At 42.2% G+C, this 19283-nt stretch overlaps 1 protein-coding gene across 7 annotated transcripts in view; it reads left to right on the top strand.

Moving 5' to 3' along the window:
* Positions 1-19283, top strand: part of MBP (myelin basic protein) — a 459476-nt gene that overhangs the window by 415998 nt on the left and 24195 nt on the right. For 6 of the 7 annotated variants that reach the window (XM_029590845.1, XM_029590844.1, XM_029590841.1 and 3 more), the window contains 4 exons: positions 3999-4112; positions 11157-11192; positions 11437-11466; positions 16583-16714. In XM_029590845.1, the coding sequence (XP_029446705.1) occupies positions 3999-4112; positions 11157-11192; positions 11437-11466; positions 16583-16714 (312 nt within the window). The remainder of the gene's footprint in view (positions 1-3998; positions 4113-11156; positions 11193-11436; positions 11467-16582; positions 16715-19283) is intronic. The other variant, XM_029590846.1, reaches the window with a different exon arrangement.

The following is a 19283-nucleotide window of genomic DNA, read 5'->3' on the forward strand; positions in this document are numbered from 1 at the left end:
CCAGAGGGCTTACAATATAACTGACAAACAGCTCTGCATGGCAGCATATATGCACGTATATGACTGCACATAGATCTATGATAGTATTTTATAACCTGCACGTATCACAGGTGCATGAATTATAAAATAAATGTATCCCTACCCCACAACATATGTGCACATGTTTGCTTATATGCAAATAAATGCAATGTATTGAAAGTGAGTAATTCAATGCATTAAGGGGTAGATTTTCTAACATACATGCACGTGGCTATTTTATAACACACACGCGCGTGTTATAAAATACGAGGAGCATACGCACATGCACGGCAGGTTTTAACATTCGCGTGCGCATGTGCGCGTGGCCCGTAACTTGTGCACACAAGGGGGGAGGGGGGTAAATTTTCCATGTAAGCGCAGCGACGTGATCGGCCTTATTCCCAGTTCTCTCCCAGTCCGCTCCCTACCCCTATCCAAGCTCACCCGTGAATTTTTAATTTACCATTTGCTCCTCTTCTGGAGCTGCAGTAAGCTGTGCATGCCGGCAGGCATTTCCCCGGCACAGCGGCAAATGGCTGCTGTACCGGCCACCTCCAGCCCCGCCCCTGCTTGCCCCCCCGAGCCGCCCCTTTGCCGAGGCCTGGGGGCAACGAGGTCATGGGGGTAACGCGCGCCGCCGGGCCTCTTCTAAAATGCGTGCAGTGCGCGCGAGGCCCAGCCGCGCACACAACCCCCGGTTTCCCCGCGCGTGCCTTTTTAAAAATCTACCTGTAAATGCGTATATTTGTCCTACCTATTTTTAGCTTGTATATTTTATGCATGAAAATCAGGTAGAACTTACCTGCATAAAACCCTTTTTACATGTTTAAATCGGTACATTTAAACATGCACATGTAATTGACATTACCAGCTTACCAATTCCTCCACCAGTTCACCCAGTTCCTTTCTCCAGGTCATCGAGATCCCTCCTGGCCTTCAGCTGGAACTCCCCGCCAGTTCACCCAGACCTCCCAGCCTGGCCCCTCCCCCAAGTCCCACCCTTGTAGAAAAGAAGAATCCCCTCACACCCCCCCCCCCCCCCCAAGACCTCTTTCCTCTCCTCTCCACCCTATTCAACCCTTGCATTACCTTGACAGCTCTGGTGTCCCAGTGAGGCTTCGAGTGTCGTCCCCCCCCCCCCCCCCCCAATACTCCAGGCCTGTGCCACCATTTTCAAAATGGTGCTGGCCAGCCACTTATGGACTTTTGCCCCATCATGCCCACAGATAAGTGCCTGAATTAACAATGAGGGTTGAAAACCATAACTCTAGACTATGACTTTTAGACCCACTTTCTAATTCCATAATATTCTGCCTTAAATAAATAGATAGATAAATAAATCTCTTCATTCTGTGCCTCTTTATAAGCTGCATCCTCATCCTGAATCAAAAATGACAATTCCTTATGTCCAGGTTAATGCCTGCCAGAAAAAGGTATGGGTTGTGGTGACTTAATGTAAATCTCTGTATTAGTTTCAAAGCACGGGACCATAGAGTGGAAATCCTAAGAACTGCACAGATAGATATTGGTTCCTTCAGATTGCTGTCCCTATATCTCTTGTTTTGTGAACGGCAACTTCTGGCAGAAGCTAACCCGATAAAAGGTTATTCTTAAAAAAAAAATAAAAAAAAATACACACATGTACTGGACACACGAGTGGATTTCAATTTTGTGATCTCACTATTCCCTCCATCAGTCACGCTCTGTAAATTCTACTTTCTGCTGAAGTGAACCTAGAGCATTGTTGTGCATCTTTCAGAGCAGGCATGTGACTTTGCTGTCAGGTGCACCACTGAAAACGTATCCCTATGTGATCAGAAGGTAATTTTCTTTTTTGTTCCAGACAGTCTTTTGCATTTGTTGTTAAAAAAAACAAACAAAAAAAAAACAAACCACATTGGAACAGAACTAAAGCTTACTGCAAATAGGGTGCTTCCCAGGAGTATGTGGCTTTTCTGGGTCCATTGATCAGACTGCAAATAAATTAAAGGAAAGAGGAGGACTCGAAAACATCTGCTGTTATCTTGGGCTTCTTTTGGGGGGGGGGGGAGGGATTGGCAGTAATTCCTCCCTGACAGGAAGATAATGATCAATAAAGCAATATTGATGTGCATAATCTTATAAAATATAGCGGCACACAGGATTCTCTCATCTGTGGTCTCTAGCGTAAACGTCTCCCTGAGGAAGTAAAAACGCGTTTAGACAGGACTGAATGTAAAAGATGGGGTTGGTGCTTGCATACTGTTTGATCATGTGTTGCATGCAGATGGAGACAGCAGCATTTGACACAGCCCTGGTAAGTAAGCAGCAAATGACATTGATCTTGCATTCTGCATTCCATAGCGCTGTGCGTGTGTCTGTGTGCACATCCACACGTTATGACATTATTGGATATTTTACCTGAATGTTTGGGGCTTACGTTTATTTTGTACTTGACTGTGCGTTACATTATTAAGGTCGTAGACAGACCCCCTCCATATGACAAGCCCACAGGGCTTTGAATCATTGCCCTAAGGCGATGAGATGTTAGTTCCACTTATCAGGATTTGCTCTCATTTCCTGAACGTTTGCATTTTATTCTCCCATAGATAACTTTGGTTTCACTCATGCTCCTACTTAGATTTTTTTTTTTTTGTCCTAGTATTTTTACAGAGATGGGTAAGTTGTGTTTCCATCCTTCCTCAGTTCTCCATTCATTTCTGGAATTTCTATTCTTCTTGCCTTCGCCTGAAGATTGGGCTTTGATTGCATAGAAACTGCTCATTGTTGTACTGTATGAGAAACAGCGCTTATTCAATGCAATGTAAAAACTGCAAGAATCTGCCTGCATTTGCTCTGCTGAAAATCCCTCTCTGTCAGCCTTTGAACACTCCCATTGCCCCCAAGAATATGAGATATTTGTTTGAAATGTGACTTGATTTGTGTAAATTCTCTATTTTTTTTTTTTAGTCTTTACAAGATGGTATTTTATGATTTTTTTCATTTTTAAGACTAAAATCAAGTTAAGCTAAAAATGAAAAAAAAAATGACTTCTCATTAGGACAGAAAAACATAGGGAGGAGGGTGAAGAGGCAGACCCAAACTGACCTTGCCAAATTAATGTCTCTAATGGCCTGATATATGGGGTATGATTTTTATTTTCATGATGGTTTTAACTACATAAATCCCTTTAGACATTATCTCTTAAAGCAGTTCTCCCACAATGGACTTGTGAGCAGTGAAGATAATACCTCACTGCTGATCATTAGTGTAAGCGCTATATGTCAGGTAATATAAGTTCCCTAAAAAATCAATTGATGGCAGGGTAACAAAGCTCAATTCCAAATTTCTGCCTTGCGCCTTATGAAAATCCATCTTTCTTCTAAACAGGAGGTCCTACCAGAGTTTCCTAAACCTGTCCTGGGAACCCCACAGCCAGACAGGTTTCGGGATATTCAGAATGACTGTGCATGAGCTAAATTTGCACAAATTAGAAACCCAGTAGATGCAATTTACCTCTTACATAATCCTTGTGGATATCCTGCAAACCTGACTGCTTGTGAGATCCCCAGGACAGGCTTAGGGAGCCCTGCAGTAGGCCATTTAGATTTGACTCTTGGTTCCTCACACCCAATCTGCCTGCTTGCACTGCTTCAGTAGTTTAACCACCAACCAGGACCAAGCCAGTTCTCCAGTGCGCTTTGAAACAGCACGCTCCAGTCTTTGGCTTCTTTTTCCTTCATTCAGAACAAATGAAATCAAATATTTCACACTGTAGCTCTATTATTCTCACAGTCTGCTTTCAGAACTCATAAAATACAATCTCTGTGTACCTGCTCAGTGATGTGGAACATGCCACGTCAATGCCCATTTGATCTTTTACAAATCTGAATCTTCGATTCTGTTTTTCCTTTATCTTGGGTTCCTGTATTTTCATTTCTCTGACTTGGTTGCTTTGCACATTTTTCCATTTACATCTGTTGGGTTCTCCTTCATTTCAGGAGGTGAGTGCGGCCAGAGTAAGCCACGTATCCACCATGCCTCAGAGGTCTTCTCACCATGCCCACGGCAGGCACAGTGATGACAACCCTGTTGTCCACTTTTTCAAGAACATAGTAAGTTACGCACCTTGGTTCATTGCGCTTTGTGTAGCGAAATGGAGTCTTATTCAGTACGGGTATAATTAAAACTTTATTTTATAACTTTCTCTTTATTGAGGTCATTCATAAAATGGGATCATTTTTCATAATTTCTATCTCATTGCCCCACCCAATTATTTTACATATTTATCTGCCTTTTTTCCCCATCTTAGGAACATCTCGTTTCAGGTTATACAAGGTGTTATTCATATTGCTGCAGTTTGTCAAACTAATACAGATTTATATTTATCAATGAAGTACTTCTAAACTGATGTTAACATCTGTTTCAATGCTTTTTTAAGTCTGCTGTTTAATCCTGTCCAGGAGGGGTTATCCTGTTTTAAAATAAGTAATTTTTACAGTCATGTTCTTCTTAACTTTTTTTTTCCCCAGTCATTAAAATGTAGTATTTCAGATTTGCAAAACTCTTCTACTGGTGATCTATTACCCACATAGAAAGGGGGTTTAGTGCTGCCTAAACATGTTCATAAAAATGGATTTGTGCCTGGTTCTAAGTGATTTCTCCCATTCTGTTCTTATATGATTAAAATGGTGTTATCTCTGGTAATGTATTTATTTTTTGGTTCTTTTATTTGTGCTAGGCAATGTTAGGATCATTTTATTGATATTTTATTTTCTACTAGACATATACTATACTCTTTGTCACTATTGTATTCACCTGTCCTGAGTTTTGTTAAAATACTGGCACTTGCCAACCACCTACCACTCCTACTCTGACATCACTCACTATACTCAGGGTCTAGTGAGACCTGATGCATTCTAATAAGGGGTATATTTGAGATCTTCTTAACTTTAGATATGTACTCTATGTTTGAATTTTTAGATGTCATGAGTATTGAGTGCTATTGTTTAGGGGATTTATAGTTTGTACACATATTATAGGGAATTTTCGAAAGCATATGAGTGAATAAAACACTGTTTTACAAGCACATATAGAGGTAGATCTTCAAAACATATGCGCGCGTGTACTTTTGTTCGCGCCACCGGCGTGAACAAAAGTACACCAGATTTTATAAAATCCGGGGTCGGCGCGCACAAGGCTGTGCAAAATCGGCAGCCTGCGCGCGCCGAGCTGCGCAGCCTGCCTCTGTTCCCTCCGAGGCCGCTCCAAAATCGGAGCGGCCTCGGAGGGAACTTTCCTTCCGCATCCCCCCACCTTCCCCTCCCTTCCCCTATCTACCCCACCCCCCAGCCCTACCTAAATCCCCCCCCCTACCTTTGTTGGGCAAGTTACGCCTGCTTGAAGCAGGTGCAACTTGCGCACGCCGCCCCGGCATCCCCTGGCACAGGCCGCAGTGCTGGGGGACTCGGGACTGCCCTCCCGGCTCGCCCCCGAACAGTCGCCACGCCCCGGACCGCTCCCTGTCTCCGGACATGCCCCTCGGGCACGCCTCCTCCCGCCCCTTTTACGAAGCCCCAGGACTTACTCGCGTCCCGGGGCTTTGCGTGCGCCGGCAGCCTATGCAAAATAGAAGCGCGTAAATCCGGGAGGATTTATGTGCGCAGAGGTTTTAAAATCTACCCCATAGGATTTTGAAAATTATCCCAGGGGTTCTACATGTAAAAGTACACGCAAAAGCTATTTCACCTGTAGTTTTATGTGTACTTGAAAGAGGCGTTCCCAGGGTGCAGAGTTAGGGTGGGAGAACCCTTTGCACACAGCACTTTCTAAAATTGAAAGCATGTATGCAAATGCACACATGACCATTTGCGCCTCCTCCCATGAAGGTACTGTATAAATGTGCGAGTGTATGCCGTACAAGGGTTGGTACATACCCGCTAATTTTCAAAGGGACCTATGTGCATACGTCAGTTTTGAAAATTATGATCTAAGTGCTATGTAATAAGATTGAGCTCTATGTTTCTATGTCATGACTTTTACATTTGTTTATTTTTATAACACAACTTGGACATATTTATGGAAAGATGGGCTAAAGGCCATGTAGATAAATGAATGTCCTTTAAACAAATAATGCCAGCTTAGGAGTGACATTTAAGGGCTTAGTTTAGTTTATTTACTTGATGTACAAAAAGTTAAATGTAAATCAAATCATATAAGTTAAGATAATCATAAAATTAAATTGCAATAATGAAACATGAATTAAAATAAAACAGAATTACAATAACTAATAAACACAAGTAGAACATACAATAATAAGACTGTTCAAACAATACATAAAACTATGACTATAAAAGAAAAATAAAACCTAGTTATAAGCCACCATTTCTTAAAATTAAATTAGATATGGCTCAGATCAAAACACAGCTGAATAATTGAAATCAATTGGAATAAATCTGTGAGGAAAGGAAACCTTTGAGAGCCTTTCTAAATTTTCTTTTTCCAATCGCAAGGCTAAAGATAAGAAATTCCAAATGCTTGGTACAAGATATGAAAAACTGGTTTCTCCGGTTCTTTTAAACTTGATGCCTTTAGGTGATGGCACTGTTAACAGTTCAAACTAGGAAGAGCATAGCGTGCAAATAGGGGAATGCGGTGTGATAAGATTTGTAATATACAATGGGAAGCTCCATCTAAAGGCCTTAAAAGTTAAGCAGGCAATTTTGGAAACAATCCAAGCCGATACTGGTAACCAGTGGAGCTCTTGAAGAATAAGTCATATGATCATATTTTTACTTCCCAGAGATTAATTTGGCAGCTGTGTTTTGTACATCCTGCAGCCTTCTTATTTGAGTAGAGGAGAGACCATGGAGAAGGGTTGTTGCAATAGGGTAGGTGACTGAGAATAAGCGAATGTGTAAGGGTCTTCAGCGTGGCTATGTGGTTTACGAGGCCTGATGGTTTTCCCCTCCCCTATTTTGTGTCTGTGGGAGAAATTATTGATGCATCTGGCCCAGAAAGGTGAGTAGCCCTGTTTCCTACAATAGTTTCTGAGTGTTTATGGAAATAAAATTGATATCTCTAAATAAGAACAACCAGAGAGGGAAAAGGAATCAAATCCCAATATTCACAAAACTATAAAACTCACAAACTAGCTTCTAGTTTTTTGTGATTATCAATAAAATTGATATGCCATTTAAGGAAGGAGAGCTGGAGTGTGGTTGAAGGAAATAGTATTTTAGTGCTGCTTAGCTAAATGGTACAGGTCTGCGTAAACCCCTGCCAGAGCCCTCATCTAGAATTTGTGTTAATCTTTCTGCTCCTCCTGTCTAAGCAGCCGCTTATTTAATCAGAAAACCTGTGTGACTTCAGGAAGATAAGACTGTTTCCTAATTACAGGCACTACTGTTCCCCAAGATTATTACTGCCACATTTGCAGTGAGTAAAGCAGGGGCAGTAGGTAAGAAGCAGAAGGCGGCCAGAGAACAGCGGCATTTCTTAAAGATGAACTGACTGCTTTAACCTCAAATGCTGCAAATGCTTCTTTCTTTCCTTAAAATGAAGGAAAATGTACCTGTTACACCTTAATAGAGAGATGAAAACGTTTTCAAAATAGGATAGGGAATACAATTTGATGAACCTAGAAAATCCTCTAAGCTTTATCAAATTGATTCATTGAATCTCCTTGAAGAAATATGAAGCAGATGTGAAAGATTCAAAGCACATTTCATCAGCTTGCACATCTGCTATGGAGTTTGGAAATGTCTTTAGACTTGACACCTTTATCCTCTGGTAGAAATCAGATGATTTCAGGACCCAGTGCAAGGTCTTGGGCTAGGCTGTGACTTCTACATTTGACACTCCTTCCCTTTCCCTCCTTCCACTGCTGCTGCATGCCTCTCCCCTCCCCTGCTGCGGATGGCTTCTGCCCTACCTCCACTGCTACCGATGTGCCCGCCCCTTCTGAGGTCCCCACCATTAAAATATTTGCTCAGCTTCTTTAAATGCACATTAGGCAATTGCCGGGTGCCTGAATGCAATGACTGAGAGCTGCCACGTGACCCTGCCTCTTCCGCTTTCTTTGGAAGGGTTCCCAGAAGGCATTATAGAGCTTGTGAATAGCCACTGCACGCAGCCTGGTCCGTGGCTAACGGACGTGACAGGGAGTGGAAGGAAGAAGACTTAAGTGAGAAGCTAGAGAGCTGCAGCAGTGAGCGGGCGGAAGCTAGGACCTGGGGCAGCAGCAGGAAAGGCGGCTTTCTGACCCCACTTGGAGCTTGCTGTTTGGTTCACAGCACGAATTCCACAATGCACATTCAGACAGAATAAAAGGCACAGAACTAGATATCTAATTGAAAATGTAAACAAAAATACTTCTACCTCTGCCTTTTCCCCATATCATACTGTCTTTTCTTCTTTCTTTTAATGTTCTTGCTCCTCCTGACTCCTTTCCGTTTTCCTTTTCCTTTTATGATTCTCCTTTTTCTAGCTCTCCCTCGAGCTGACATTCTTTCTCTTACCTGCCACTTCTGCCCATATCCCTCTTTTCTGCCTTTCTTCTCTCAGCACTTCACACCTAATTTTCTTTTTTTTTTTCCTCACCTTTCCATCTCTCATCTTATTTTGCCATTCTCCCATCCCAGCCTTCCCTCTCCTGTCTCTTTTACCCTCACAGCCCTCTGTCTCCCCTTCCCCTTAACCCTCCCCAGCCTTCCAGTTCACTCCTTCATCCCACCTCTCACTCCCTCCTCTCTTTCTTCATGCCCTTCCCTTAGACCTCATTTCTCATGCTTTCTCCCTTTCCTCTTTCCTGCGGCTCCCCCTGCCCCCTTCCCCTTCCCTCTGCTGTCCCCTGTGGCTCCCCTCTGGCTCTCCTCCCTTCCCTCGTCATACCCTGCTCTGTCATTATTCTCCTCTCTCTCTCTCTCTCACTGTCTCCTCCATCCTACTCCGTCTTCCCTCTCTGTGACCCCACCTCTTCCTTCTCCCCTCTTCCTTATGTCACTCATGTCTTCCTCCATATACGTCTGTCCCTTTCCCCTCCCTCCTCTCTCTCATGCACCCTCTGCCCCCTCCTCCATACTGTTCTCTGCGTCTCCCTTTAAGTCTCTTTTCTCCCTCCTCATACCCTTTCTGTACTTCCATGCTCCCCCCCCCCCCTCCACAGTTGCCACGTTTTTCAACAGCATCAAGCCCTATTGTAATCCTTTTACAGGGCTATCCTAGTACAACGGACCAGTTCTCCCGCTGATCCTTGAACGTTGGTAAAGAAAGACAGGGAACGGAGCAAAGAACAAGTTGTGAGGGTGTCAGAGCAGAAGAGAGAAACTTCATAGGAGAGGCTCTGCGGTTTGTTAGACAGGCCTTCCCTCCAATGACTTAAGGAAGAAAATAAGGAGAGACAATGAATTGTTATAACTTTCCTTCACGCTGCCTTTCCAGGAGAAACGTAATCCATAAACAAGGGGCAGGCAATCCCAGTACTAGAAGGCCACAAGCAGATCAGGTTTTCAGGATATCCACAATGAAATAGGCAAGAGATCTATTTGTATGCACTGCCTCCATTGTATGCAAATCTATCTCATGCACATTCATTGTGGATGTATCCTGAAAACCAGACCTGTTAGTGGTATTACAGGCCCAGAGTTGTCCACCCATGCCTTACTCCCTGAGAAAAAAATGGAAAGTTAGCAACTGTTTATCTATTTATTTATTTAGCTAGCTAATTTATTTACTTAAAATGCTTTTATTCCGCAACCTCCACAAAAACGTTTGGCGCGGATTACAATATAACAATCATAAAACAACTAAAGACAACCATGTAGGAACGAGTTAAGAACATCACCAATGTATATTGTCTCTTTAAAACAGTTTAAAATGAGTCATCCCACTTCACCCAAATGCTGCCTCAAAAGGTACTGCCTTCTATGCCTTTCTAAAAACTTTAAAATCCTGTGACTGTCTCCCTTGTACCGGAAGTCTATTCCACTCATTTGGTGCAACGTCAGAGAAAACACACCCTCTGGTTTTGACCCATTTACATTTTTTTAACTGGGGGAACATTAACAATTGTGAATTCTCAGATTTCAGTGCACGCACTACACACAATAAAGCCTTGTAAAATACAAGGGGAAAGATTATGCATAAGTTTAAAAATGATGGTTAGCAACCTGAATCTGCCCCTCCCCTTAACTGGGAGCCAGTGTAACTTTCTAAGAACTGGGGACATATGACCTCTTTTTGAAATCCCCGTTCTAACTCGGGCAGCCAAACTCTGTACTGACTGCATCACACGCATCAACCTATCTGAAAGCCCAATATAGAGGGTACTGCAGTAATCTAAATGGCCAAGTACCAGGGCTTGTACCACCATCCTGAAGAATATTGCAGGCAAAAACCCTCTTAAAGGTCAAACCATCTTCATAACATGGCAAACCTGCTGCTTCATAGACAAATGGGAGTCTAAAAACACTCCTAAGCTCTTTATCTCTGATTGTATTGGAACCGAGTGTTGGATAGCTGGATTTGGTTCTTATTCTTTAACGCAACGTCCTTTCCTACCCATAGGATCTTTGTTCTACTCATATTCAAAAATAGGCGGTGATTAACCAACCATACTTGCAACTGTTTAACAACTAAAGGTCATGTCAAAGGTGGAGACATAAAATAAGTGAAATCGCTTTAAAAAAAAAAAAAAAAAAAAAAGCCATAAAGCCCAAATCACAAAAATAAAGCTACTGCAAAAACCAGAACTTGTTGCAGCTGTGGATTGCACATACCATAGATTTGAAGAAGAAGTGATTTAAAATGCTGAGTTTTTTGAGTTTCTGCAGCTGTCAGAGCCTGTTTTGTTTTGACTGCTGCTATTTGCAACCACCCTGTGCAGGTGCACCTCTTGCACCCCAGGTAGTCCTGGCCCTCAATGATTTTCTCCATCAGATCTGAGAAAAATTTCAAAAGTGTCATCAAATCCAAACCAGGCTGATATCCACTTGCTTTGAGTTTAACTTGAAATTGATCAGCCATCTCTCCATAGCAACCATCCTTTCTAAAGTGGGAACTAGTAGGTGAAATCCGGCATAATCTACAGTGCTGGTTTACAATACTGGAGCAATTGTGTACTATGTTGGTGGTTTTATAGCTTTCTCCTTCTCTTTTAGGTGTCACCCAGGACACCACCTCCAATGCAACCAAAGGTAAGAGTTTCTGCTATAATCCCTCACTTCATGAATGTGATGTTTCAAGCACCAGTCTTACACTTCTGATTTCTCCAACTGATTTAATTGTTTGATCCCAGAACTGTTCCTTTTATGTAAATATGACCTGAAAATGAGCTTGGTTACAAAGATGCATAAAAAAGCTTGGTGTCACTCTCTCTTTCTCAAGGAGTTTGCTGCACTCTGATCATCCTGTCACTCTTTCTGTCTTTTCTATGTGCAGAGAGGATTATCCCTCGCCAGATTTAGCTGGGTAGGTGATGACTGCATTTTTATTCACAGCCTTCTTTTACTTTTGGTCGCCGAGACCAAACATTTATTTTCCGTCTCCTTGCAAGCTGCTGCAGCCGACACGGCATTCCTGATTTCAACATATCTCTTTTTTTTCTCTCCCTCTTTCTCTCTCTATTTTGCTTTTATCTGATGCATTTTTTTCCTCCCCTTCAAGTAATTTGCTTGTGATTGTAATTTTGTTGCTTTAGCTTCTAGACCGAACTAGATGCTCTTATCCAGCAGCATGGCCAGTCTCACCGTGCTTAAAACCCTTCTGCTTAAGCACAAATGGATCAATTCCATTAAAGCCTGCATGGCAAAACTACCTATTCTCACTAAGCCTTTGGAGAACGCCACTGATTTTTCCTACGTTCCCCACCTCCCCCCCCCCCCCCCATTCTGACCAGTTTTTATTGTATATGACCGTACTAGTCTCTGCCACCTTCACCTCTATTACATTGCTTTTGCAATGCCTTTGATTTACTACAAAACAATTAACTCCACAGTTATACCGTCTATGTCTTACATTATCTTTCAAAACCAGGGCAGTGCGCATCAGCAAGAAAATCGAAGATGCAAACTAATTTTTTTTCACGTCCTCCTGTACAGGTTTGGTGCATTTGTTCGCAGTCTGCAAAATGCATATACAGTATGTGCTCTGTCTTGCCAATGACTTGGCCAAAAGGGGATCAGTAAAAAACAAACAAAAAAAACCCCACCATCCAGATATTCTCTCAAATGAGTAGGAGTAAGATGAATCAAATCAAGGACTCCAAAACATTGTAATTATCTGCAAGGGCTACGCAAGCTGGAGTTTAATTACCCAATCAAATTGGAGTCCTGCCAGAATAAAAGCATTTGTGTCCCAAAAAAAAAAAAAAGGATTATTCAGTTCTATATTAGACTTTGTTATTCTTCACCCTCACATTAATATAATCATGGAGAAAAAGAACAGCTGCTGATTCATCTACATCACGCATACTGCTCATAGTGTGACATCCACATTCTTCATGTGCTTCCCAATCAAAGCTGCACAATTACAGTTACTCACATTCAGGCCGATACAGTAAACTCCCTCGTTTTGAGCACCCGCTTTCCTAACACGCACCCAGCCACCTCTTCTGGGCACCAATTACCGTGTTTAAATGAGGGGTCATGCTAAAAAGGAGGCACTAGGGCCAATAGCGTGCCCCTAGCGCCTCCTTAGCAGTGGAAGCCCAGGACAGGTGGCTGTCAGCGGGTTTGGAAAACAGACGCTCAATTTTACGAGCGCCTGTTTTCCCAACCTGTGCACAGGCACAGCTTAGGAAAATGGACACTCGTAAAATTAAGCCAGCACAATTTTTTTTTTTTTAATTCTTTTATGTATTTATTTATTTTTAACCTTTTGGTTCCTCTGACTTAATATCGCCACGATATTAAGTCGGAGAATGTACAGAAAAGCAGTATTTTCTATACACTTTTTTGGTCTGCTCTAAGAGTAAAATGTGCGAATTGGGTGCACTTTTTTTTTCTGTATCTGGGGCAAATGACTAATAGCCTCATCAACATGCATTTGCATGTGATGAGTGCTATTAGTTTCGGGGGGGTTTGGATGCACATTTTGGACGTGCTAAACCCCTTATTGTATAAGAGTTAGTGGATGCGCGTCCAATGTGTGCGTCCAGTCGCGGGTTAAACAGTGCGCTTAGCTGAGCGTGCTTTACTGTATCGGCCTGAGATGCTTAAGTATCCCTTACAATTTAAAAGTCAAGCTGGGAACAAGATGGCGATGGAGAGCTGCTTTCTTCTAATGTTAAAACCATGGGCCATATTGCATAAGGTAATTGCTCTTTGCTTCCTCTGTCTATCAGAACTGTTTAAGCCCACTGCTGAGGTGAAAGCAGTAAAACTGAGATATAATTTTGAAGCTTTTGATCCAATTGCTGTTGTCTCAGGGAGGCTTAGGAGAAGAAATTGGAGGCCTTGGACAGATTTGAGGAGGGTGGTTAACAGCTCCCGACCCAGAGAGGAAGGGGTAGCCATTTTTCCATGTTGGGTACATGGGAGCCTGGGTGCTGCAGACAAAACATAATCAGTTTGGTGGTATCACTGAAGGATCTGAGGTTTAGCAGCTCCAGCTCTGGCTTTGGTGTGGTAGTATTGGGTCAAAACTTCTGTTGCTAGTAACTGGCTGAACTTTGAGAGAGTTGTGGAGCAGCATAAGAAGAGCAATAATCTTTCTGGCCAATGTGTGGGGATTGATAGCCCAGAAGCAGTCTATAGAGCACAGCAGCTTCAGGCCCATCTTTATGTGTTGGTAGTTTCAAACCGACTGAATTTTGGACAGATTTTGTCCTTTTGCCAGAGCTGGTGATTTTGAACTTTTTCAGCCTTAAATCATGTGAATCAGGGCAGGTTTTTCTTCTTTGCTCCTAAATTGGCAATGGTATATTTTTAACCAATCAGAACAACATTAGTGGAGTTGATCAGATGTCTTAAATAAAATTGCTACTAGATAATTTGAGACAGCTGTACTAAGCCCACCTTCTACAAAGAACTTGACATGGAGAGAAGATGGCTTTAGAAAATTCATGAAAATGTGATTATTCCCCCCCTTGTCCCAATCTGACATGGCGAAGAAGGTCTGACAAAAAAGGATTTCTGTAAGTGATCTGTTAACAAGTCAACATTGTCAGTTTAGGAAAAGTGATTTCACTAGGTTGAAACTGAAAGGAGGCAGTTTTCAAAAAGCGCTTAACTTGCTCTTAGAAAATAGCCTGGGTGTGTTTATGTGTAGAAGGACCATTATGTGCGTACATTTACGCACACTCTCGACTGGTATTCCAGGGGTGGGGATAGGGCTTAGACGCAAGCTTTTGGCTTCTCAAATGTCTGCGTGGTTTGTATTGCTAGGAGAGAGTGTAACTTCTTGGGAGTACTAGGAAACCTTACCCCCCAGCATTTTCAAACCAACTTTATGTGCATACAATCCCTTTGAAAATGATTGGAAACAGCCACCTGCAGACTTTCCTGCTATCTGTGCCATTCTAAAATGACCCTCAAAATGGATACATGATTGAATCTGCTGAACAGGTTGCGCCCTAAACCGTAAATAATATTCAGAACGAGGTTAGAGTCCTTAAAAAGGACTTGTCTGTTTTAGTTTTAGAGGATTCCAAAGATTTATTTAATACTGTGGCCCTGGTTATACAGAACAAATAATTAATAAAACAAGAGTAAAAGGTTCAAGGGTCTTTGACTTGTGTAAGGTTCAGGAAAAAATGATGAAGAATTCTCCTCACGCCCTTAATGCTGAGATTCTCTATTGTAGCTTGGCGGGATTTGCAGACTTGGCTGCTTTCTCCTGAAAAACGGGGTGGGAATCTGGCACCGAAAGCCTTCATTCGCAAATATGCTGGGATGTTTCTCCTATTTTAGACCCTCTCCCAATGATCTTCCCATTCATTGCACTTTGATTAGGAGCCATAAATCAGAATTACTTCTGGAACCCTGCAACAATGGGCCCTACATCCTGCCAGTCCTGGGGTCATTTCCATTTGCATGCATAAATGTCTTGTTGTAAAAATTACCAGGGTTTGTGCGCATAAAAGTGTGCAGTAACCTGATTTCACTCAATCTTTTATGTGCACGGAGAACAGGCATCCTGGGGGGGGGGGGGGGGGGTGGAACTGAGATTTAGATGGATACTTTTCATTTTAAAAAGTATGCACATAAATTAACATGCACAATTCATGCAGGAATAATTGTGTGCGGGTTGGCTTGTGCACATTCTTAGAAATAATTTTCAAAGCAAAAGTTAGATGCATAAGTTTGCTTTGAAAATTGATGAAATTATTACACGTAGGCAGTACATAACCCATGCAGGTTTTGATAAAATTGTGTCACCCTTGCATGACAACTATGACTCTCTACCTTCTAGGGGGTTGTGAACACTGTTTCTGAGGCTTTGTCAAAGCCAGCTGACATGGGGGAGTGAAAGATCCAAGCCTGTTAGAGTCACTGGGCCAGTCCTTGATTATAGCTTTACATGCACCCTGAAGGCAGATTAAGATATTAAATGGCTTACTTACCCCGCTGTGCTCTGCCATGTGGAAGGATCTGGGCTGGATTCCAGGCTTAGGGCGTGTACTTCCCAGGTTGGCCAAGTTGGAGATGCTGCAGAGGCAGGGTTCACAGCCTCAGGGGAGTCAGTCCTCATGCAACGGCAATACCTAGTGGCCAATTTTAAAATCCATGACTGCAGGATTCCAAAAGGAACTGGAGGCCCTTGCGGCAATGATTGGGCTAGAAAAAAATAAGTTGATAAGGGGAAAAGTCCAGTGTATTTGCAAATGAGGGCACATGGTGGTAGATCCCAAACCTGGTTCTAATTGAAACAAGAGGGAAACTTCCAGAAGATCCAAGTGATCCAGGTTGTTCCGAATGGTGACATGGTTATTTTATTTTACTTTTATTATTAAAGTATTATGGATTCAACTTTGATGGCATGCACAGTCGAATGAAGATACAAACATAAATGCAATAAAGAAAAAGAAGATCTAGGCGTTCATTATCATTTTAGAATAATTTATGGAAACCAAAACTCTATAACAAAACCCTTTTGATAACAGGCTCCTAACTATTTTCATGACAGCATTTTGATTTCTTTTTAGTGACATCTTCAAGCTATGAGTATTACAGAATCTCATCAAGAATCTACAGGGGAGTTTTTCCAGCATTTTTGTTTTAAAATGATATTCACAGTGAGTCAACATTAAATGAGAAAAAAAAACAAAAAAAAACCAAGAACATTATGGCCCAGGCCTTCCCATCACAATTGACTTTCACAATTATGTCTTTTGCCCCCCTGCGTAAAGAATGTGATGATTGCCTGGTTTCCTCCATTGACCTCTCTGTTGCAGTCCACAGTTTAGCACCTGGATTTATGCCTTCGCACACAATTATGCCCTTATAATTTTTTTGTTGACATTCATTTTGGGTTTTTTTTTTCTCTCCTGCAGAGCAGGCAAATAACTTGAAATCCTTCTGTTCCAGAAAAAGATGCCTGTTACCCTGAATGACGAATCTAAGATGTGCTTTACATCTCTTTTCAGGGAGCTGAGGGCCAGAGACATGGCTATGGATCACCAGGAAGCAGGGGCTCGGAGCACTATAAGTCATCCCATAAGGGATATAAGGATGTACACAGAGATGGACAGGGCACTCTCTCCAAGATCTTTAAACTGGTAAACCAGCTATTGTCATCCAAAATGGGGGAGGCAAACCATACCCTGGCCCCCTTTCTCATACATTTCTAGCTGCATGGAAAGTTCAAGGGAGTGCTTATCAACTTCCATCTAATTACGCTTAGCCAAGGTTAGCCAATAACTGCCGGTCTCCGTACTGATGACACTAAAATCAAGAGCCTGATATTCAGAAACAACAAAGTGCCTCAGAAGTTAGGATGCTATTTGCAGCTGATCTAAGCCTCGATTTTGGGCTGAATATAAGAGTCTTAACTTTAATTTTAGGAGCATTAATCTGAGGCACCTAAATTAAGGACAGCTATTGCTTCTGCTAAGTTAAGGCAGCTAAATTAGGCACCCAGTGCTGGAAATTGGTGATGTGTATGTAACTCTGTTACCCTGACTTGGCCCCAGGTTCCTAAATTAATGTACTCAGGCCAAATAAATATTCGGTTTTGCAGACCCAGGTGCCTACATCTTTTGAATATCAGGCTCTGTATTTTTTGGCAATCCATTCCCTGGACCTGCCTTTTCTTCACGATTGTTGAGAGATATAAGATTGCCAATTAAGATTTAATAAAATTCCAAAATCTATGAGCAAACATAATTGTTTTTAGTAAGTTTATATTATTTTGGAGACATTCCATACTAAAGCAAACCATTTTTTATATGTGCCCAGGTCAGAGTAGCTGTATGCTCTATAATATAGAATCTTGTATCTAGATACTTTTTTTTATAATAGCCAATATAATTATAAAATACTTACATATGAACATAAATATATTAACTGAAAATTATAGAGAGATGAATAAAATAAGGGAGGGGGGCAATAGACTAAAGCGTAAATTGGCCATATCTAAGTGGAATTTTAGCTGGCAGGAAATATTCATGCACTTTCTAAAGGCACATTGTTTTGGCTGCTCCGAAAAAAGTCATTCCTGGTTAGAAACTACACGCATGCATTTCAGTTTCATGACTGTATACGTGTATTAAGAATGCTGCTATTATGTATACTTTATGCCATCTTTATCTGTTTTCCGCATGGACTATTAGCTGCACATCAAGCTGATCTTCAAACACAATGTACCTGGGCACCTTGTGCTTGAAAAGCATCTGCGGTTGTGCGGGCCGAAAAGTATCTGGTCAATCTTCAAAGGTTTACGTGCGGCAAAACCAGGACATACGCACGTGACTCGGCCACGCACCGACCGCAGCCATGCCCGTATTTCCCAGTACGCATTTAAAAAAAAATGTTTTGCAAAAAAGGGGCGGGGTGGGATCTGGGCGGGACATTGGTGGCTCGGGACTGCACCATGAAGTCAGTTACGTGCACAGGCACGTGCAGGGATCCCCTACCACTTTACTACTCCTATAGTCAACGGGTAAGTCATGTAACAATAAAAACGAAGCTAATCAGTGGCGTTATAAGACTCGGGGCTAATAGGGTAAAAGGGAGGCAAGCTAGGTAGGGGGTTTAGGAAATCCTCTCCTTTACTGGGGCGAACTAGAGGGAACTGGGGAAAAAGGCCTAATGCGTCACCACACGTACCTACTAAAATTCCCCCCACTTACGCGTTTAAGTCAGCATTTGCATGCCCACGCACGCGTCAATTTAAAATCGTATGTGTGGGTATTTTTTTTTTTTATAACGTGCGCATATAGGTGCGTATGTTATAAAATCGGAGCATCTAGGTGCGCACGCTAACAAATGCGTGCACTTGTGCGCACGCACACGGATCTTAAAGTTTACTTCTATGTGCAATGGAGAAGGTACAGAGAAGGGCAACCAAAATGATAAAGGGGATGGAACAGCTCCCCTATGAAGAAAGGCTGAAGAGGTTAGGGCTGTTCAGCTTGGAGAAGAGATGGCTGAGGGGGGATATGATAGAGGTCTTTAAGATCATGAGAGGTCTTGAACGAGTAGATGTGACTCGGTTATTTTCACTTTCGAATAATAGAAGGACTAGGGGGCATTCCATGAAGTTAGCAAGTAGCACATTTAAGACTAATCGGAGAAAATTCTTTTTCACTCAACACACAATAAAGCTCTGGAATTTGTTCCCAGAGGATGTGGTTAGTGCAGTTAGTGTAGCTGGGTTCAAAAAAGGTTTGAATAAGTTCTTGGAGGAGAAGTCCATTAATGGCTATTAATCAAGTTTACTTAGGGAATAGCCACTGCTATTAATTGCATCAGTAGGATCTTCTTAGTGTTTGGGTAATTGCCAGGTTCTTGTGGCCTGGTTTGGCCTCTGTTGGAAACAGGATGCTGGGCTTGATGGACCCTTGGTCTGACCCAGCATGGCAATTTCTTATGTTCTTATGTACATTAGTAGTTAGCTGCCCTATTGAAAAAGGACCCCTGTAAGATTTATGCTTCTCATGAATGAGGAAAGAGGTCACATAACTCAGAAGAGAAGCCTCCCTCTAGCACAAGGGTGGCCAACTTCAGTCCTCAAGAGCCACGAACAAGTTTGGTTTTCAGGATAGCCACGATGAATGTGCACGAGATAGATTTTCATGCACTGCCTGCATTGTTTGCAAATCTCTCTCATGCATATTCATTGTGGAT

The sequence above is a fragment of the Rhinatrema bivittatum genome, chromosome 2 (genome assembly GCF_901001135.1).
Source record: "Rhinatrema bivittatum chromosome 2, aRhiBiv1.1, whole genome shotgun sequence".
NCBI lineage: Eukaryota > Metazoa > Chordata > Amphibia > Gymnophiona > Rhinatrematidae > Rhinatrema > Rhinatrema bivittatum.